This window comes from Schistocerca piceifrons, chromosome 4, assembly GCF_021461385.2.
Source record: "Schistocerca piceifrons isolate TAMUIC-IGC-003096 chromosome 4, iqSchPice1.1, whole genome shotgun sequence".
Classification (NCBI taxonomy): domain Eukaryota; kingdom Metazoa; phylum Arthropoda; class Insecta; order Orthoptera; family Acrididae; genus Schistocerca; species Schistocerca piceifrons.
Window position 1 is genome coordinate 123119800 of NC_060141.1, and position 24057 is coordinate 123143856.

The window sequence follows — 24057 nt, forward strand, 5'->3', positions numbered from 1 at the left end:
TGCCTAGTGTGAGTGAGCTTATATCGCAGTTACGTGTAGTTACTCTGCGCACAGTAGGATTTGGGTTAATACATGTGCAGCGTTGCACATCACTCGCGTTGGGAAACCTTACTTAATCCTTTCCAATGCGACGCTTGATGTGATCTTACCTGCGGCTGCAGATCAGGATTCTGATCCAGTTTTGGACACTACTGGCTCAATGCGGTTGCACTGGCGAAGTATTATTCCCCGAACAAACGGAAATTATATGTACTCTTTAAGAAGAGGCTATAAAAATATATTTCCAGTGGACATCAAACAACTGAGACTAGTGGTACCTATCAATGGAGAAAAATTTCCTCACGTGTCACCCAGAAACCAAGGAGAAAATATTGATAATTTTTGTGCAAATTAAAACAACAACGGATTTCCTCATTAAATTAATATAATCTGCTGTTAATGAAATCACTGCAATAGAACTTGTCGCCTTTCTACATCTGCATCTATATGGATACTCTGCAAATCACATTTCAGTGCCTGGCAGAGGGTTCATCGAACCACTTTCACAATTCTCTATTTTCCAAACTCGTATAGCGCGCGGAAAGAACGAACACCTACGTCTTTCCGTACGCCTTTTTCTGACTTGCTTCATTTGAATTCACTTTTGATCAAAGCAAAATTTAGCTCTAATTATTTCCAATAGTCGAATCAAATTAAATTTCAAAATTATAATCAGAATGCTACTTAACCTCAAAGTAACTGCTTGCGTCCGACCTCATTCACGTCTAAATATTCATGATTACTCTGTACTTCTCCCTTAAGTGCCCGTCAGAGGCTTCTTAGAACAACCTTCAGGTTATTGTTCCACCGTGGCACCCTCAAATAGCGCGTGGGGAAAATGGACATTAAATCTTTTGTACAAGCTCTGATTTCCCTTGTTTTATTGCGATGATCATTTCCAGCCATGTGGGTTGGAGACAATATAATATTATACTGAAATTACGCGATATGATCTCGGCGCAACGAAACACTCCTTTTTTTCAAAGACCGCCACGCCAACTCACAAATTATACCTCCCTTCCCCGTTTTGCGATATACAGAACGAGCTGCCTTTCTTTGTACTTCTCCGATATCCTCCGTCAATCCTGTCTGTTAAGTATCCCATCACACAGCTATACTCTCTGTAGTAGACCTGTTGCTTCTTCTAAATGCTCTGCCAATAAAACGCAGTCTTTGGTTTGCCTTCCTCACAACATAATCTGTGTGATCGCTGCAATATAAGTTGTTCGTAATTGTAATTCCTGGTTGCTTAATCGAATTGACAGCCTTAAATTTGTGTGATTTATCGTGTTATGGAAATTTTACGGATTTCTTTTAGTACTCATACGGATGACCTCACACGTTTTCTTATTTGGAGTCAACTGCCACTTTTCAAACCATACAGGTACTTTGTGTAAATTATTTTTCAACTAGTTTTGTTCGTTTGATGATCTTACCATAAAGTAAATGACAGCACAACCTGCAAACGATTTAAGAGGGCTACTCATTTTGTCCCCTAAATCGTTTATATGCATTAGAAACAGCAGAGGGCCTGTAACACTTCCTTGGAAAAGTCGCGTATCACTCCTGTTTCACTATATGATATTCCGTCGATTACTAAATGCTGTAGGACATCACGAATCCCGTGGCACAACTGAGACGATAATATATAGGTTGATGGGAACCTGTATTACCATTGCAGTAAGGCCGTTGGCATTCATCACGTAACAAGTACAAAATCATAACACTTTTATTCCATTCAGACTTGACGGTCAACATCGACGTGATGTGTGACCCCCAGAAATACACTCTAGTATTCGTCGAGGAATTCGTATCCATGTCTGTAACACATGCTGTGTCATCTCACGAAGATTGCTGGTTGCAGGATGGTATGGAATTGTACGTCTAGCCATCGCACCCAGACATGTTCTATGAGTGCCGAATGAAAAGACTGGATAGACCAGTCAAGGATCTGTTCGCGGCGTAAAATGTTGTGCCTGGTCTTGTAACATTTGCTGCAACAATGTTTTCCACCATGGAGGTAATTATCCCCTGAGGGCTAAAATGAAATTTTCTTAGGGGTAAAAAAAAAAAAACCGGTTCAGTTGTGCTTCGGTCACGAAACTGAATTACTTTTATAAGATCAGTACATTTGATTAGAAGTCTCTTGTAAGGAACAATGTCAAAAGCCTTCTGGAAATGTAAAATTACGGAATCACTTTGTGGTCCCGTATCGATATCACCCACTACTTCGTGCGAAACAGAGCTAATTGGGTTCACAACAACGATATTTTCTGAGTCTGTGCTGACTACATATCAATAGACCGTTTTCTTCAAGGTAATTCATGATGTTCGAACACAGTATATGTTCCATAATCCTACTGTAAATCGACGTGAGTGAGATGCGGATTTAAATAAGTGGATTACTCCTATTTCCTTCCTTGTGTGTTATGAACTGTGCAACTTACCAGTCTTTTGGTATGATTTATAAGTAAGGGTCGATTACTTTGTTTCTTTGTAAGAATAAGAAAAAGCTTCTATTAAAGTAATCCATTTCATCAACGGAAGAATATTCAGAATTTTTCCCATCAGGAATGACGACTGATTTAATTCAGTACTTATTTCAGAAGTATTTGCTAACGGAAAATTAGTTGCGCCTTTCATCCCGCCGCTGATCAATCATTGTTGGTTGGTAGACATTTATTAGCATCAAAACAATACTGCAAGAATTAGTTGCGCCTTTCATCCCGCCGCTGATCAATCATTGTTGGTTGGTAGACATTTATTAGCATCAAAACAATACTGCAAGAAGGAAGTGAAACGCTTTATTTTATGTGTGTGTGTGACAGGTAAAATTACCGAACTCCATATCCATCTTACGCTTTGGAATTAAACATACGATTGCCTTTAATGCTAAATTCACTGAAGATTGAATATTTCGTCCATAAGGGACGGCATTACGAGGGCAGCGACTGTTGATCAATACAAATGAAACACTTTCTGCGTCAGTCACGTGTTTATTTTGCCACTATGCGTTTAAATGGTTCACACCATCATCTTCGAGTGGAGAATTATTTATTTACGTGGCTGGTGTTGGTGAAGAGTACAGACGTCTTTTTACAGTCGCAGACCAAAGTTAGTGTAGGTTATTCTGCGTCTTTTGCTAATGATACAAATTGTTGATTTAGGAAAGACACTTTAGGGGTGAAAAACATTAATTCCTGGCAGGGTATTGTACTTACAGTGATGACAGAGTTGTAAAAGGCTTTCATACTGTTGCCTGATGTATGTCGCCTGTACTGCACATTACATTTACACTGTGTTTTCAAAGAAGTTGTACATGCTACAGATATGTTTCTTTACCTTGGATACAGAGATACAAGATTAAGTGGTTTCTACAAAAATATTTCTCCTCTTTAAAATATATGAACGCGCTCACCAGAATACACACGCGCACACACACACACACACACACACACACACACACACACACACACACACACACACACAGTCGGTTAGTCGGGAAGAATCAATACGCAAGGAAGTGGGATACCGAAGTTTTAAGGGGTGACGAGATACGCTTGAAGTTCTTTAATGCTATAGACACAGTAATAAGGAATAGTTCAGTAGGCAGTAGGCAGTGAAGTTTAGTAGGAATGGAAATTAAAAAAGGGCAATCACAGGAGCTAGAAAGAAAAACGTAGGTACAAAAAAAGTAACTGCGAAGAAACCGTGGGTAATAGAAGAAATACTTCAGTTAATTGATGAAAGAAGGAAGAACAGAAATGTTGAGGAAAATTCAGGAATACAGATATACAAGTCGCCGAGGAATAAAATACATAAGAAGTGAAGGTAAGCTAAGAGGAAATAGCTGCATGAGAAATGTGAAGAAATCGATAAAGAAATGGTTGTCAAAAGGAATGACTCAGCATACAGGAAAGTCAAAACAACCTTCGGCAACAAGAAAAGTAACGGTGGTAACATAAAGAGTGTATCGGGAATTCCACTGTTAAATGCAGAGGAGAGAGCAGATAGGTGAAAAGAGTACACTGAAGGCCTCTACGAGGGGAAGATTTGTCTGGTGTGATAGGAGAAGAAACAGGAGTCGGTTTAGAAGAGATAGGGGATCCAATATTAGAATCATAATTTAAGAAAGCTTTGGATGAGTTAAGATCAAATAAAGCAGAAGGGATTGGTAACATTTCATCAGAATTCCTAAAATCATTGGGGAAGTGGCAACAAAACGACTTTTCACGTTGGTATGTAGAACGTATGAGTCTGGCGACATATCACCTGACTTTCGGAAAAATACCATCCTCACAATTTCCAAGACTGCAAGAGCTGACAAGTGCAAGAATTATCACACAATCAGCTTAACAGTTTATGCATCCAATTTGCCTACAAGGGTAACACACAGAAGAAGGAAAAAGAAAAGTGAGGATGTGTTAGATGATGATCAGGTTGGCCTTAGGAAAGGTAAAAGCACCACTGAGGCAGTTCTTACCTTGCGATTGATGATGGAAGTAAGGCTAAAGAAAAATCGAGACACGTTCATAGGATGTGCTGACCTGGAAAAAGCGTTCGACAATGCGACAACGTAAAATTGTGTAGTTCTGGATACTGTTCAACGAACGAGGCCAAGACGTGCGAATGAAATGCAACAAAATCTTGAAATCCGGATCTGCTTCTGTGGCCTGTGCACCATTTTTGTAGTGCAAGGGAAAAGATTCAGGCAATTCAGAGTCCTGTGCATCGATTTGGCAACAAGACGCGGTAGATGCATTAATATCAGTGTCTGGACCAATCGGAAGGCGAGATAGGGCGTCTGCATTGCCGAACTTTGCCGTACACAATTTCATACAGATAGTGCCAAAGCAACAAAGCCCAACGTTGCAATTTTTGAGCAGTGTATCTAGGATCCGGCTTTGATGGATGAAATAAGGGCTGCAAAGACTTGTGATCTGTCACTAACTTGCGACCATACAAATAGTGATGGAATTTTGTCCTACAATACACAATAGCAGTTATGTCTTTTTCTGTTTGAGAATAATTGCGCTGAGTTTGAGCGAGCAATTTTGAGGCAAAAGCAGCGGGTCTGTCTTGTGCACCAATTCTGTGCTAAAGAACAGCGCCGATTCCTTAGGAAAAAGCGTCGACTTGTGAAACTACTGCCTCGGCGGGGTAAAAATGCACTAAACGTCTGTCACTAAGCAATGCATTTTTGAGCCACTCCTTTTCTGTATTCTTAAATTGCGGAACGGTGGTATACTGGTTGGCGGCACCTGTTGGGCTGTTTGGTTGTCGGTTGTGGTTGTGCGGTCGACGTATCTTGTGCAGCCAGTAGTTATTGTACCGTCGTCAGTACGGTAGCAATTTGTTGGTTACGCTTGTGTCAGATCCATCACATTGGCCGTCTATGGCTGAGACGCTGGGACAAGGGGTGAAGGAGGCGGGGAATTCATGGTGCCGTCAAATACGTTACATCAAAAAGCAAGCAAAGCGTCTGAAAACAGAAATTTGGTAAGTTCTGCGGCTCCCAACCTGGTACACATGCAAGAATACAACAACAACAAATTAACAAATAGAAACACTTGAACGCAATCACTCCTACAAGCTAAAAGACAAGAGAAGCAACCAAAATCTTCAGCCAAGTTGATTACCTTTCATCTTCGATCGCCACTGAATTATCATCGTTCGCCACTGTAGAGTCTTGTACCGCAAGAAAGCAAGGGAGAGTATGTTGTTATGGGCGGTCGATATCCTCTCTCTACAACACATGAACTGGGAACGTTTACTTAACTTGAATAGAGTCCATGTTCTGCGGTTCATGCTCAGCAGTGATAGTCCTCTTGCAGACTGATGTAATGTCAGTCTTGGCAGTCTTGCTACTACAAACTTTAGTTTCTCGTTGCTAGTAAAATACAATTCTGCTTGAGGTAAACTAGTGCCGCTATAGTCGCTAAGCCTGACGCTGTGTACTGTTGTAGCCTGTGATGAACTAAACCCGCTCTGCGATTAAACGCACAGACACCAAACTGGATGATTGAGTGAGGCCCTCCAGTCAGTGGCGGCGGGCTAAATGCATGATGTCGAGGAGGCGTTGTCCGCGTGTTGCTTGTGGCTGTCTCTGGTCTCTCTCGTTATAGGCGCGCTTGATCCAAAGCCTAATAATCGATCTTTGCTCTTCATGTTTGCCGACCGGTGTGCAGGCGACAGCTTACGCCAGCATAATTAGCAAAAGACGCAAAATAACTTACACTGACCTTGGTCTGCTACTGTGAAAAGACGTCTGTACTCCTCACTAACACCAAACATGTGAATAAATGACTCTCTACCTGAAGATGATGGTGTGAACCATCGAAACGCATAGTGGCAAAATAAACAAGTGACTGATGCAGAAAATGTTTTATTTCTAATAAATTCACTGTAGCCTTACATGTAGTCATAAATAATCAGTATTGCTACTAGTGATGGCTTTTTCCAGTGGTGATCATTACATAGGTTCCCTAATATGAAGGACGATCACATTGCTAGGTGGCAGTTGGCAGTTATGACCAGTTACGTAATGGCAGCCTGTCCAATCTTAGAGTTTTCTCACAATTAGCTCGTCAATACGACATAGCTCATTTAGAAACGTTATTTAGGGGCTGATATATTTATATATATATATCAAAGATCACGTACCACACGTGTTGAACAGCAGCTATGAATATACTATCAGTGTTTAAATCCATCTTGTGTAGATTCTTCTTCAGACCTGTCTGCCTCTGAATTAGTAGTTGTGTGATGTTCATTGGTTTGGGTTTGTTGTAGACCACGGGTAGCATCTTCATACACTGCTCGTCGGAATCCCAAAGCGGTTCAGAGTGAGGTCAAATATGTAACATTTATTGTACGTAATAGAGTCTACATGACATTTTGTAAAAGAAAAGGAACGGTTACATTCTGAATAAAGATTATTGTTACAGCTCATGTCTGCGTTGGAATTTTTTTATGCCAATTGGGAGCACATCCGAAACTGTCCTGATGACCTGCGCCTCGCCTTCCTCGTACCAACGACTCAACAACGTATCGACGATCTTGCATTAACCTTTTATGGGAATAAAATTAATTATTCAGCGGCTGTCATTGTTCTAGAAGAATTGTGGTTCTACAAGCCGAATCTGGAGCAGTTAATTAATGACTTCAGGGAAGCTTATAGGGAGTTCGCATTTATGCCTAACGGTATAAGATGTGCTCAACGGTACTTTGACTTTCGGCAAGGTAGATACAGACCTCTGTGGTACACATATTAGAGCCTCAATATTTATCACACAGTCCTTCTCAGTGTTCGCCATTTACACATTCGACCAAAGTAAGGCCTAGTCAAAGTGTTCCGGCGGCGAATCCATCGCCTCGGACGTGCACGGCGAAACCGATTGGTCATCCTCATCCGACGATATGCATATAGTCTCCGCTTCGGCTTCAACGTCCGACGTGTCCGACGCCACCTCCTCCTTAACATTTAAACAATGTATAATATGACAGTCAGCGTGAACTACATGCAACCGCGAAATAAGAGCTTCATCTCCAATATTGAATTCATTGGACACAAATATGACAAGTCCTCTATGTTTAATAGTCATGCCAGGCTTATTCTTTACATTTACGGTAACAGGCCGACCCTCAACAATACGTTTTAAAATTGATGCATAAGGACGCCAACGAATCCACTCAAATTCTTCAAACAAAATAACATGGTGGAGACGACCATCATAACCACCAAATCCAAATTCGGAACAGAATGGCATATAAACATGTTGCCGGCGAGTGTTGGCCATTTGGAACGTTGTGGAGTATTGTGTGTCGGAAGAGTTGTTCGCTAAAGGTAACAATACACACATACATGGATATTTGAAATTAGCGGAAAGCAAACTATTGTCAGAAGTACGGACCGGTCTTGAATTTATGTTTGGATCTATTAACGGTGTATTTGATGTACAAAAATGTAAAAGTCGGAGGAATGCGTTGATATATATTACCAAGTCAGATGCACAGCCGATATCTAATTGAAATGAGTCTGCATTATCTTTTAATGTTAGATTACGGCGTTGGGCCGAACGTACGGAATACATTGACTATACTATCAGTGTTTATATATATATATATATATATATATATATATATATATATATATATATATAAAACAGTGTAAACACTGATAGTATATTCATAGCTGCTGTTCAACACGTGTGGTACGTGATCTTTTCACAACTATAAAAATCAGTTGTCAGATAAGTAAAAATTATGAATTTTTCTTAACCGTTTTCAAAACATTAATACACTAATGAGCCAGAATATTATGACCCACTATCCATTGCCCATGTGTCCACCTTTGGTACGGATAACAGCAGCGATGCAACATGGCATAGAAGCAATGGGGCCTTGGTAGGCAGCTGGGGGGAGTTGGCACCACGTCTAAGCACCCAAGTCATGAAATTTCCGTACATTCGAGGGAGGGGAGCGATGAGCTATGACACCACGCTCAATCACAACCCAGATATGTTAGATCGGGTTCAGATCTGGCGAGTTGGGGGCCAGCGCCCTCCCATCTGCGTGCAGAAGAAGATACCGGGATTTATCAGACCGGGCAACGCTCTGTCACTGCATAAACGGCCAGTGCTGATGGTCACGTACCAGTTTCATTAGTAATTGCACACATCGGATAAACCACGTCTTTGCACTTGAGAGTCCTCCATACATCTCTATCTAAATTTACTGTAACACGTTACCCATAATACCTTGAACCACCGATCGCTGTTGAGCCTCGACGCTACTACACAATCGATACTACATTTGATCATCTTTGGTTCAATATATACTTTTTTTACAAAATTTTACCCTGTGTATATACCTTTCAAATTGGGATTGGAAAAGGTTATTAGTTTTCGGAAGCTTCAATTTTAATGATCTGAACGATTATATTTGACATGTCTAGTTGGTTCATGTATCGTCAGAATAAATACTTGTACGAACAGCGACTGTCAAATTCAAGCCTTCCAGATAACATTGCGGAAGTGCACATGAAATTTAAGTTAGACGCCCTTTCTCAGATTTTAATTCAATGGCGATAAGTAAATAAAACACAATTATAATTAATAGCAACTATCTATGGCTTTATTCACAGTAAACGTATATCATGTTAGAATGAATTCCACGTAACTACATCGCAAAGATAAATTATACTTTTGCCAAAAAATAATTCTCAAAATGTGTATATTATCTGATCAGTCCAATAAACTCTAATGCTGAAGTAAGACCTATGAAAAATCTGTGCCGAAGTGGGCTTTCATAGAACTGAGATCTGACGGACAAGTGGGATTCATGCAATGGCGGCTATGCCTTTTCTATTTTCTAATAGTCAGCAAGAGGAACGAAAATTACTACAGCGACGTTTGAATTATGCGAGCAACCGTCCCTGAAATCTAACTCGATCTGCAGTCAAAGGTATGGAAATCGAGTAAAACTGACTAGAAATAAAATGATATGTCATAAAGAGTGGTGAACTTGAAATTCAGTCCTCGTGATCTGGCATCTGTACAAAATTCCTTTCTTATATAGACGATGAAAGGTGCCAATCTTGGGCGGCTTGCGACCATCAGCAAAGGTACAAAACGTCGGTTCGTGGGCCATGGCTGATGCCACAAATCTGCTGATAGAGCCATAGGGGTTGTAAAGTTTCCTCAAGAAGTAATATATTCTATAACAGGGTGAGGGGCTCAGTGAATTGAAAGTCGATTTGCCTTCAGAGAGAGTGGGGTTCATCTTTCCATCCGACCATATCAATTAATCTTTCTGTGATTCGCCTAAATGGCTTAACACACTGATCCGATAAAAGCTTGTGTTGCATCTTAATGTTCGTCAATTACCGAGCACTAAACTCTAATTTTTGTTTTTTCAGATTAGATTTTCGCGGACACCAAGCACATATACCACTAATATGCAGCTTAAAGTTGAAAGAAACGTTTGTCAGCTGTGGTTCTGCACGAGCTCGCTGCTAGACCGGTCCTTGTAATGTACAACTGTAAAATGTCCAACTGTAAATTTAAGTTCTTTAAACTATTGATAAACAAAAGTGTCCCATAAAATTCAGGTCGAAGTATAGGTCCAGGAATCGCCGCTGATAGATAGTACGTGGATGGGACATGTGTTCTCCAGGTTTACTTTCTTTTATTTAAAAAAAAAATTAAACAGCGATCGACCATAAGCGTCGGCAAAGACGTTAATTATGAACGCGTGGTAAGGCGCAGACAAATGAAAAAAAAAACATTCATTTTTCTTTAGATATGATTTTGTTTTGACTCTCTCGTATATAGAAGGATGGTTAAGATGTATTGCTTAAAGCATGAAGTACTACGAGTGTTATGTATTATATGTTTGTCTGAATAAGAGAGGCGACTTAACAACAGTATTAAGTATTTTTTATTGAAGTGAAGTGGTGCCAAGTAAGGAGGTTTTTTTATTTTTTGACACGCACTGGTCTCCTTGAAGTCGGCTGCCTGCATCTACAATTGAAATGTATGAGAGGAAGTCCGAATAACCTAAATTCGTACAAGCAGAACATTTTTAATAATGCAATTGTATTATCCTTTATATTTTTTTCCATTCGTATATATGTATTTTTCTGTGACATTGTTATTAGTCATAAAAATAATTGTCTATATTTTCTGTTTGCATGAATCGCAACGGGGAGCATGTAAAGCAAAAAGGCAAAAATTGAGGAGATAATTTTGGAAAGAAATAAGAAGTGGACAAAGGTTACGTAAAATTATTCATATTAAGCTGCTTTGTTCAGCACAGCAAAGGTAGGACAGCTACGATGCTTACGCTTGGTAGCGCCTCTTTTGATGTAGATAGAAACCGTTTCCTCATTATTCCCTTCCTTGGATTTTATTGTGGAAAATTTACAAAAAAATTTCAGTGTGATACGCGTTGTCAGTAAAACATAAAGAATTGCGGCACAATAGTTTGTGTATCATAATAGACGTAAAACAGGCTTTGACATCACGTAAACTACAATTATCAACTATAATAATTAGAAAATGAAATTTTATCATTTTTATGAAATTTTTATTTTTGCATATTCATACAACGTGGCCGAAAAATATATGTCCGTTGTTGATAGCATCAGCGAAAACGCCATCAGCCAATATGGCGTAGAATTGCGCGTTCGAGCAATTGAAGTTCAGGCGCCACGCATGCCTACTACAGAAAGTTTAAGTAGATCAGAGTGTCACAGGTGTGACAAATGATAGGGATGCTCCACAACACAATGACCTTGACGACACAATGTTTACAACTGGTGAGACAATAGCGCTCATGAATGAAACACTGAAGAGCGATTCAAGTATGAATCTTGACAACACGTTACGAACACCACTTGGTCACAACACGAACATTGACTTGGAAAATACTGCTGACAGCAACCACAGCCAGTGTAATTGACGCACTGCTATGACAGTTATTATCTAACATAAACACGAAAATAGATAATATGAACACCAGTTTCAGTGATATGAAACAAGATATGAATACCAAAATTGACAATTTGAAATAGAATCTGAACACCGCCAAACAAGATATGAACACGGTAAAACAACAACAAAACACTGTTATACAAGATCTAAATATAATAAAGCAAGGACAAAAACAAGTATGCAAGGATTTTCAAGACACGGTCTCACAGAAATTCAATGGCTTAGCTAAAAACTTTGCACTGAAGTCGACGAAAAATTAAATGATAGGAAAAAACAGTTAAGCATGAAATACTTTTTAAAGTTATCAGTAACATTACGGAGTTAAAACAGAAGGCAGATTCTTTTAACGACCCTCATGATCTAGTAGAGCAACAGATAAAGAAAATCACAGACGCAAATACAAATATTGAAGCCACAAGGTAACCACTGTCGTTAACAAACTAAATGAAGTCTATGAAGTGTACCTCCAGCGGTAGATGAGCTTACTTTAACGGTAGCAATATTAGAAGATGACACAGCATACGCTAAGAAGGAGAGAGAGAGAGAGAGAGAGAGAAGATCAATGAAAATCTGAGTGATATTAATCAAGCTGAAGCAGGTACGTTAGATAAGGGTAACACCATTGCAGAGAAGTTAGTAACAGATTGTAAGTTACACACAGATGTAGTAGAAAAAGCTATTCAGAAAAAAGAAAATGAAATAGCGAACATGAAAAACATTAAGCTACAAGTCGCGCAAAATAGGATCCGCAGTCTTTTAGAAGAAAATATTAGCAGATCTCGAAATATGCACGTAAATGATACACAGGCTACAGTGAACAAACCACAACCTGTCGGTATTTGTCCACAAATTGTAGCGGGTCCTACAGCAGGTACCAGTGACAATTGTAGAGTGCAAAATATAAACATACCCATAACTCCGTTACCTGAACAATTACCAGTCGGAATTACAGGTAACTACAATAACAACATAAAAACGACCGTAAATGCCACGTATCTATCAACTATTTTCGCAGACGAAGGTCTGCTGAGACATCGATTCCACAGACCGAACGTGAGGAGAGGGGCTAGTGTAATTGGTTAATACAAACCATAACAAAATGCACGGAAGTATGTTTTTTTAACACAAACCTACGTTTTTTTAAATGGAACCCCGTTAATTTTGTTAGCACATCTGAACATATAAACATACGTAATCAGTGCCGTTTGTTGCACTGTAAAATGTTAATTACATCCGGAGATATTGTAACCTAAAGTTGACGCTTGAGTACCACTCCTCCGCTGTTCGATCGTGTGTATCGGAGAGCACCGAAATACGTAGGGATCCAAAGGGAACGGTGCTGGACCTTAGGTACAGAAGAGACTGGAACAGCACATTACGTCCACATGCTAACACCTTTTTATTGGTCTTTTTCACTGACGCACATGTACATTACCGTGAGGGGTGAGGTACACGTACACACGTGGTTTCCGTTTTCAATTACGGAGTGCAATAGAGAGTGTCCCGACATGTTAGGCCAATAGAGGTTCAATGTGGTGGCCATCATTTGCTGCACACAATTGCAATCTCTGGCGTAATGAATGTCGCACACGCCGCAGTACATCTGGTGTAATGTCGCCGCAGGCTGCCACATTACGTTTTTTATATACTCTGGGGTTGTAGGCACATCGCGGTACACATTCTCCTTTAACGTACCCCACAGTCTGTATCCAGAGGTGTAAGACCAGGAGAATGGGCTGGCCGATTTATGCGTCCTCCACGTCCTACGAAACGCCCGTCGAACATCCTGTCAAGGGTCAGCCTCATGTTAATTGCGGAATGTGCAGGTGCACCATCATGCTGATACCACATACGTCGACGCGTTTGCAGTGGGACATTTTCGGGCAACGTTGGCAGATCATTCTGTAGAAACGCAATGTATGTTGCAGCTGTTTGGGCCCCGCCAATGAAGTGAGGACCAATGAGGTGGTCGCCAATGATTCCGCACCATACATTTACAGTCCACGGTCGCTATCGCTCTACCTGTCTGAGCCGTCGAGGATTGTCCACGGACCAGTAATTCATATTCCGTAGATTCACTGAACCGTGGTTTGTGAAATCCGCTTCATCGGTAAACAGGTAGAACTGCAACGCATTCTCAGTTAATGCCCATTGACAGAATTGCACTCGATGATTAAAGTCATCACAATTTAATTGCTGATGTAGCGACACATGAAACGGGTGAAAGCGGTGACGATGCAGTATGCGAATGACACTACTTTGACTCAGTCCACCGGCTCTCGCAATGTCCCGTGTACTCATGTGCGGCTTCATGGCAACAGCAGCTAACACACCAACTGCACCCGCTTCTCCTGTGACGGGCCTGTTACGGACCCGTTTGCGCGCTACGACCATACCTGTTGCATACAGTTGGCTGTAGATATTTTGCAATGTGCGGCACGTAGGATGCTCTCTGTCCGGGTACCGTTCTGCATACACCCTGCGGGCTTCAACTGCATTTCGTCGACACTCGCCATAGATGAGTATCATCTCCGCCTTTTCAGAGTTCGAATAAACCAAGGTCACAGTTCCTACAGCACTACACTATCGCCGGACGGTGTGGCCGTGTGGTTCTAAGCGCTTCAGTTTGGAACCGCGTGACCGCTACGGTCGCAGGTTCGATTCATGCCTCGGGCATGGATGTGTGTGATGTCCTTATGTTAGTTAGGTTGAAAGTAGTTCTAAGTTCTAGGGGACTGATGACCACAGTAGTTAAGTCCCATAGTGCTCAGAGCCATTTGAACCATTTGTGAACTACACTATCACAGGTAACACAGGTAACAGGTAACACGGTGTACTACAGTTGGTCTGCGTGCGGAGACGAATGCAGAATAACAATAGCAGCAAGCGCTACATGCGGACACTGCGACAGCTAGACCAAACCACAACAGTGCACTACAGCCACACTCGTAAACACGGTCGTCAGCGTAAACATGTCCCTGCAGATGCTGCTCGGCGACCGTGGCCCGTGTTTGTTACAACACGCAACTGAACGTCGGAGGTTTCAAGCGTCAACTTTAGGTTACAATATCTCCGCATGTAATTAATATTTTACAATGCAACAAACGGCACTGATTACGTATTTGTTTATATGTTCAGATGTGCTAACAAAACTAACGGGGTTCCATTTAAAAAAACGTAGGTTTGTGTTAAAAAACGTACTTCCGTGCATTTTTGTATGGTTTGTATCAAACAATTACACTAGCCCCTCTCCTCACGTTCGGTCTGTGGAATCGGTTCGTCAGTGTTTGATGTGGTTTACGAAATATATCCAGCGGTAGTGTTAGTTGACTCACCCTGTATACGCAAGGTGACGTTCTTTTATGGGCAACTGAAGTGCCCGAACGTTGCAGCACTTGTATCCAATTTGAACGAGCTTTCCTCGACAGATTCTGGTTCAAGGCAGTGCAGGAAAGGCTCAGACACGAGATATTCAACCCCGCACCATTCAGTGGCAAATACGGTAGTTTACGTGGATACTTTGAAAAACACCTGCACAAGACACACTACGAACCCAATATCACACGTAGACGTGTTAAAAATTTTGAAAAGTTGTTTACCATAGCACGTAAGAGAAAAATTAGTCACAACGCCAGAGCATGACACTGAATGTTTTCAGTGCTTGAGTCTATCGACTTAATCTATGAGGAAAGACCTGTACCCAATAGAACAACATAAAATTAGTCACAACAACATAGTTACGTAAATCAGTCAGTAAAACGTGAACCAAACACGCAGCAAAGATGGTAAACACAACAGCAAAGTTACATACCCAGAGATAACGAGTACGGTAACGGGAACGCAGAAAACAAACGATTTAAAAGAAATTTTCAAAACAACAGGAGTAATTTCAGTGCTCGAGCGAATTACAATCCACCATCACAAGGCCCTATGCCGAACATGAACAGAAGCAGTCAGCCGCAGCAGTGGCCGACGCGCGGGAACAATGCCATTCCTTACGCTGTACCGCAAACGACCTTCGGGCAGCAAAATAACGCCACAGCAGCCAACGACACAAATTGGAGAAGCACCCACACAGTGCAACTAACTGAAATTTCTCCAGATAGTGAGTTAAGTCATACACGCCGTCGGAAAACATCAACCTGTCGTAGTTAAGCCTCAGGCTCTTGATCTCTCTGGGAGTGGGGGCAAACCAAAACTACAAACATGTTTCATAAGATTTGACAAACAAGGTGACATCAAGGATGATCTATATCAGCATGAGTTGGATACAACAAATAATATCCAGGAGAACAAGTACAAGCCATCATTAAGGCGAAAATATTTAATATTGACACACAGTTAATTTTAGATACAGATTCAACTACCAACCTAATGTCAAATACATTTTTCTGTGAATTGAAGAAGAGAGGCAAATTCCCAACATTTCCCGTCCAAAATTGCAAGATGCAAACTGCTACAAGCAGTAAGACTAAAATGGTTAAAAATGAGACACTTATTCCATTACAAATTGAACATTTTACAGTAAAGTACAATTTTCTTATAATTGATAAAAACTTCTATAATTGTCTTATTCGCATGGGCACGTTTAGAACATACGAAACACAGATTGACACAGGTAATGGTAAATGCCTCTATTATGTAAAGGATCATATATTTTCTATTGATTTAGTCAAAACACCTGATGAAAGCAACAAAAGAAAACTAGAGTCAGATGTTGTAGTACAATATTCGTTTCCCACTGTATATTACACAAACAAATTTGACACTGAACAAGAAGCAAACACTGACGTTAGTTACGAAATTGTAGAGCAGAAACTAAGTGAATCGCAGGTACTAAATGATATGCAACGACAAGAACTTTCTAACTTGTTATTTAAGTACGCAAATGTTTTTAGTAAGTAGTCAGGAGCAATCAAAGGCTATGATTATAAATTTGAAGTATACTCACATGAAACATTTTGTGTAACGTCATATCCTATTCCATGGGCAAAACGAGAGGCAGTAAGGGAAGACATCAATCATATGATTAAATGGGGAACTATACAACCTTCATTTTTCACCCTATTGTCCTATATTACCAGTAAGTAAACCAGACAGGTCGGTAAGATTAGTTCTCGATGCTAGAGGTGGTAATAAAATTTTAGTACCAATACGCATAAGATCAGACAACTTGGACGAACAGCTTCTAAAGTTTTACAATACAAAATATTTCAGTATAACCGATCTCAAGGCGTCCTACTAGCGAATAAAGCTCCACGAAGAAAGTCGAAAATATACAGAACTTGTTTGTGGTGGCAGAAGTTACGAATTCCGTGTTCTACCTTTTGGATTGAACATTGGCGCAGGCGTGTTTATATCTGCACTGGACAAGGTTTTAAGACCAGAACTGCTTCGCAAAGTCACTGTGTGAGACAAATGTAAATGCTCTACAATTAGGATGGATTAATAGCAAACGTTTGTCGTCGCTCTTCATGAAAACACAGAGACATCGAGAACGCTCTTTACAGTGATGAGAGATTCGTCGCGATTCTCCATTGCCAACCTCACAATGTAAAGCATTTGATTAACAGATTCATATTACAGATGTACTCTTCGCCTACAAAACCAGACTTTCTCCTACCAAACGGCAGTGCCCAATCCAGAGAACAGCGCCAGCACACCGATCAGATCAGACACCTCCATACGACTTCCCAAGTTTTTGTGTGATGCCGCGGCACAGACAACGTCACATGGCGCGTACGAATCTCAATGACTCGTATAACCATAAGTGAGTGAGTCCGCCCACCAAACCTTACTGATGTCCCAAAGACGCTTGCGTTTGTAGAAACCGATAACTAGGAACAGACGTGCATCTTGGAATTGAACCTGCGAGTAATTAACACACGAAATAATTTCAACAGTGAAAGTTGCGAGTCTAATGAACAAATTTCAGAGTGAAAATGGAAAATTACAATTAAATGAATACCATTAGCTGCTTACAGGCGTTGACATACGTCAACGGGGACGGATGAAAACGTGTGCCCCGACCGGGACTCGAACCCGGGATCTCCTGCTTACATGGCAGACACTCTATCCATCTGAGCCACCGAGGACACAGAGGACAGAGCGACTGTAGGGATTTATCTCTGGCACGCCTCCCGCGAAACCCACATTCTCAACGTATTGTCCCGCACTACACTCATTACTCGCGGCGCGTTGCCGATTCCGGTAAGAGTTCGGGCACTGTTTGTGCATTCGCACAGAAGAAGAAGATGGTCAAGTGGCCGGTGAGCCTTAACTATATACATACTAAGATGGTATCTTAGTATGGAAACTTTATTGACTATTTATCCACTTGATAAAACAATCTAAGGAGTGTCTTGCGTTTCGAAACGAGAAAACTGATTCCACCATACAACCCACAATATAAATTACGTGCCTCGCGGGTCCCGACGCAATTTCAGTTTTCAAATAAAAGCATGGTCCCACAACCGACCGAGCTAGGTGGCGCAGTGGCTAGACACTGGACTCTCATTCGGGAGGACGACGGTTCAATCCCGCGTCCGGCCATCCTGATTTAGGTTTTCCGTGATTTCCCTAAATCGCTCCAGGCAAATGCCGGGATGGTTCCTTTGAAAGGGCACGGCCAAATTTCTTCCTCGTCCTTCCATAATACGATGAGACCGATGACCTTGCTGTCTGGTCTCCTTCCCCAAACAACCCAACCCAACTCCCACAACCGAGAAAATTTGTGAGCTATATGTTTGTCCAGTTTCGCCTGATATCCCATTTTCAAACACCTGGAATTATCAGAATAATACTATTGTTTAAATATTTAGAATGTTAGGTAATAAATATATGTAACTGTATGTTATGTCTACACATAGGTTCGTGCAAATTCTCAGCTTTAAAAATAAAACTCCTAATATGGACAGATGTTAAATATGAATAGCATTTGTCAAATTTTACTATTCTTCTGAATCATCACCATTTCTCAGAATCAAATACGGTAGTTTTAAAGTTGATAACGCTCGCAAGCATTACTGTTCAGTGATAGTTATCATTTAACATTAGACAATTTTAGGTATTTTATTTCGACACTCTACAGTTTGCACAAAATTATGTGGAAAGGAGCTTGCTTCAGTTCGAGTGAGTTTCTGTATTCATATAGCTTTTGTATAGTATTGTAATTATTTAAACTGTTCTGGTAACATAACGAGTAAGCCCAGCTGTTGAAGTTGACCTATCACAAAGAAGGTTTACAAATTCGGGGAGTTGTGCAAACATGTTTTCATTCAGAAACATCACAAGATATTTTTTTTTTTCTTCCGTTGTGCTTTCAGAGCGAGCGCCTGCAGGTCTCTGTGTACAGCTGCGACTGGACCGGGGGATCCCCGCGCTTCCTCAGGGAGCTGCGCATTTTCCAGTGCCGCACAGGGCGTCCCCTGCTGCTCACCGCCAGCAAGTTCTACACCATCACCAGGGAGACATTCCTACTGGTGAGCGATCAGCAAATCTGAGCCATACAGCAAATTTTCATTTTCTGAAAAAAAAAGAACTTGCTCTCTGTGTCAGGATATGCTACATAAAATTTTAATTGCTTAATTATGTCAAGATAATCGCATTCAGGGCCTCATTATCAGCAAACTTCATTTATTTTCCTCTTAAATGCATTTCAACACAGTGTGTTCACCATAACCATTTCTACATTTGTAAATTTCTTTCTCCAACTATCATGTACTGGTACTAAGTTTGGGTGATACCAAACTGATTACATCCATTGAACCCCCTAAGTTACTGTCTAGATATATACACTACTGGCCATTAAAATTGCTACACCACGAAGATGACATGCTACAGACGCGAAATTTAACCGACAGGAAGAAGATGCTGTGATAAGCAAATGATTAGCTTTGCAGAGCATTCACACAAGTTTGGCGCCGGTGGCGACACCTACAACGTGCTGATATGAGGAAAGTTTCCAAATGATTTCTCATACACAAACAGCAGTTGACCGGTATTGCCTGGTGAAACGTTGTTGTGATACCTCGTGTAAGGAGGAGAAATGCATACCATCACGTTTCCGACTTTGATAAAGGTCGGATTGTAGCCTATCGCGATTGCGGTCTATCGTACAGCGACATTGCTGCTCGCGTACGTCGAGATCCAATGACTGTTAGCAGAATATGGAATCGGTGGGTTCAGGGGGGTAATACGGAACGCCATGCTGGATCCCAACGGCCTCGTATCACTAGCAGTCGAGATGACAGGCATCTTATCCGCATGGCTGTAACGGATCGTGCACCCATGTCTCGATGCCTGAGTCAACAAATGGGGACGTGTGCAAGACAACAACCATCTGCTCGAACAGTTCGACGACGTTTCCAGCAGCATGGACTATCAGCTCGGAGACCATGGTTGCGGTTACCCTTGACGCTGCATCACAGACAGGAGCGCCTGCGATGGTGTACTCAGCGACGAACCTGGATGCACGAATGGCAAAACGTCGTTTTCTCGGATGAATCCAGGTACTGTTCACAGCATCATGATGGTCGCATCCATGTTTGGCGATATCGCGGTGAACGAACGTTGGAAGCGTGTATTCGTCATCGCCATCCTGGCGTATTGCCCGGCGTGATGATATGGGATGCCATTGGTTACACGTCTCGGTCACCTCTTGTTCGCATTGACGGCACTTTGAACAGTAGACATTACATTTCAGATGTGTTACTACCCGTGGCTCCACCCTTCATTCGATTTCTGCGAAACCCTACATTTTAGCAGGATAATGCGCGACAACGTGTTGCAGGTCCTGTACGAGCCTTTCTGGATACAGAAAGTGTTCGACTGCTGCCCTGGCCACCACATTCTACAGATCTCTCACCAATTGAAAACGTCTGTTCAATGGTGACCCAGCAACTGGCTCGTCACATTGCACCAGTCACTACTGTTGGTGAACTGTGGTATCGTATTGAAGCTGCATGGGCAGCTGTACTGTACACGCCATCAAAGCTCTGTTTGACTCAATGCCCAGGCGTATCAAGCCCATTATTACGGCCAGAGGTGGTTGTTCTGGGTCCTGATTTCTCAGGATCTATGCACCCAAATTGCGTGAAAATGTAATCACATGTCAGTTCTAGTATATTTGTCCAATGAATACCCGTTGATCATCTTCATTTCTTCTTGATGCAGCCGTTTTAATGGCCGGTAGCGTATGGAAGTGCTAAGCGGACAGAGGTGCAAATCTCTTGGCCTTGTTTGACGAGATTCTGATGATATTCACTCGTTCTCCTAAGCAGGATTCTTTGTTGTACCACAGCTTGTATGACGAGATTCTGATGATATTCACTCATTCTCCTAAGCAGGATTCTTTGGTGTACTGCAGATGACATAACAATTCTTTGCGAGTAAAATTATTTCCTCTATTAATCAGTGATTGCATTGGAGATTTTATTAGTAGAGAGTACAAACGTATCAAGAGAGTGCTTTCATATACTGTACAATTTTGCAGCCTCTCGTCTACATAACATACTCTTAATTTTCTTACATGTATTCGAATGCACCTCTCTTCTCTGTTTATGGAGCTGTTTGAAAAGAAATACGTTTATCTTGAAATTATGGATTTTGAAATGAACTAGATTCCACGAAACACTACATTTCCCTGTTACGTTATTTGTCGAAAAAATTCGAAATAACCACATCATTTACTTAAAGGAGTTCAATGCTTTAAGATTATCTTGTTATTATAAACTGTCTGTATTTTTAGAATTCGTAGAAATTATTTTAGTTTTTCAGGTAATTTTATAATCTCATCTACATTAAGTAGTTCCTCAAGTCCATTTGTTTGCATTACAAATAGAGTACCAACACTGGAGCATATTTGTTAATACGACTGTCGATATTAGTGTAACTATATTTACGAAATTTAGTCGCGTCATCTACAAATTGTAAGATTACTTACTGTTTCATGAAGTATCGAATATATCGACTGACATAGTTCTGCCTCGCATAAAAGTGAAAGACGAATGCCATATATGTTTTTATATGGAAGTTGGTCTTACTTTATCGAAATGTTGTTTTTAAATTATAACCCAAATCATGTGACATACTTAAAAATATTAAACTGCTGTGTACAAACTAGTTATAGAATACGATAACATTTAATATAAACGTTTGGATGATATAAGAATGTTTTTCATATAATTTTTTGAAGCTATGAAGCACAAAGTCAAGATGAGGTTTATCACGTTTAGGTCCCTCAGACGTAATTTAAATAACATTCATTGAAATTTTCAGGGCATACTTATGGAATTACTGGGAACACCTCACAAACCCGTCGTAACAGATTATCAACCTGAGAGACGATGCTTGTGCTCATCGTCTGAATTGCCTGTGACTAGAAAAGAAAACTGTCACCACTTATTTACTTTATAAATCTCTTTCACTAGTATATTTCTTGTAAATTTGAATGTAATATCAGAAATGAATCATCTTATTATAAACAGTATTAAGTTTAAGAACTTTATTACTTTCTAATACTTCAATGCACTGACTGTCTTCAAGGGAAATCTTAACGTCTTTTTTTCCGTCACGAGTTTGATGAGTCGTTTACTTCTGTGTTCCAGCTTCTTATATTAAACTCGCTATCTTCATATGTATTCTTCACTCAACATTATAAGAAATCAGAATGAATGAGATGGCGCAGTGATAAGAAACTGGATTTGCTTTCAGGAGGAGCAGGGTTCGTGTCTCCCTCCGACCATCTTGGCTTAATTTTTCTGTGATCCCCTTACATCGCCTTAGGCGGCCTCTGTGATGATTTCCTTCAATAGGACATTGCACGTTTTATTCCCCATCCTTCCTCAATCCGAACTCACTTTTGACCTCCTTGCTGGGGGGGGGGGGGGGGCCTTAAACCCTGACCTTCCTGTTTATTATTTCAACTGAGTGTGTTGTGCATTCAGATTGTTGTCTGTCTTGCAAATATTTAGCTTTGCTAATGACTACAGTTTCTAGTATACTATTCCTAATATCTTAGCCCATTGTGATGTACACATTACGACCGTACATGGACTTCTGTTAGCGCTGTGGTGGTGCCAAAATTAATGTCAGTCGGCTCACCTTTCCTCTAAAAATCAGCTCGGAACCCTCACACGGTAGTGCACGAAAATATCACCCACAGACAACCCAACACAATGCAGTAATGGGGCTCGGGCTCTGTAGGAAATTTTTGGACTTCATAATGTAACTGCGGTTTGTAGCCAAGGGAGCCATATCACACCTATGGCAATGTACCCGAAATATTTTTTTAAATAAATGCAGGCAGGAATTGCTACACTAGAAATTATGTACAGTTTCACGTTTGATTAAGTGTTTTGTAACTGAAATTCATTGCTTTTCCTATTTACACGAAAAATAACAAAATTAAAGAATGTAATTCACAGTTTATCCTTAAAAAATCACAGTCCGATCGAGGGATTATGTAGCAATGGATGCTCTCACCTAATTTACGATAAATGACATGAGATTTCCCCAAGAAAAGAAAAAGTCCCAAAGCACTAGTTCAAACTACATGTCCCATTCTAGCTTCTCACTGAAACAGCTTGTTCTGCTCGCAGTCAACGCACCACGAAATTCTTTAAGTCCAGACTGGGAACCTAGAATAATGCCAATCACGCAAACAGAAAAGAAACTCACAAGCTCCTAGGAACGACCCAGCATGAAATTCTTTAGGTCCAAAATTGGGGACTTAGAATAATTCAGCGCTCACAAACAGTGGCCGTGTTGCCACTCTTCAAACACAACGACTTACAGAAACTGCCAACAAGACACGTCTATACTGAACTCCTCGTTCAAAGATGGCTGCCGCCCTTATAAACCCCCGATCTACAACAGCCGAATTCAAACAAACAACTTAGTAAGACAATTGCTGAAATTCATAATTTAAACATTTAACATATATATTATACATCAGTATAGCAATTTACAAGGTAGTTTTCCGAGAAATCACATAGTGCATTCGTTTTCTTGTACTTGGCATAGGTTCTTTATAAATAACATTTTTCTGTGGCTATCATTAGTTTTTCAGGTTTTTAAGAGTAAATATTAATAAATAATTTAGATTATACATTCCAATAATTTCCTACTTATTTCAAGTTTGTAGCACTGGCACTGTTTTAGAATTTTTATAGTTATTTAGCAAAAACTGTTTTTATTGCGCGAAATACACATTTCGGCCTCGTTATTTAAAAATGTGTACAATTTCAATGAGTCTTCTAAAACTGTCAGATACAACTCGACGAGACGTATCCATAGACGTATTCCGTTCTACAATTGCACAATGTGTTACCGAGATATTTCCCTTTGTGATTCAGAAACTACACAAAATATTTAATTTGCAAAAACTTTCAAACTAATGCAGGTATCGAGAGCGTGTCTTCACTCCCGTAATAGCCTTTTTTTCTTCCTAGGGTAAGCCTAGTAGCTCCTTAATGACACATATTAATCCATAGTTATTAATTTTGAATAAGTTTATTTTTCA

The 24057-nt window shown here is 40.5% G+C and overlaps 1 protein-coding gene and 1 non-coding gene across 2 annotated transcripts in view; one reads left to right on the forward strand and one right to left on the reverse strand.

The window, feature by feature from the left end:
* Positions 1–19036, forward strand: part of LOC124795653 (odorant receptor 2a-like) — a 97051-nt gene extending 78015 nt beyond the window's left edge. The window contains exon 7 of the mRNA XM_047259727.1: positions 18860–19036. Within this exon, the coding sequence (XP_047115683.1) occupies positions 18860–19036 (177 nt within the window). The remainder of the gene's footprint in view (positions 1–18859) is intronic.
* On the reverse strand, positions 17556–17629 carry Trnat-ugu. The gene has a single exon. It is a non-coding gene; the product is annotated as a tRNA-Thr (tRNA).
* Positions 19037–24057: the final 5021 nt, after the last annotated feature.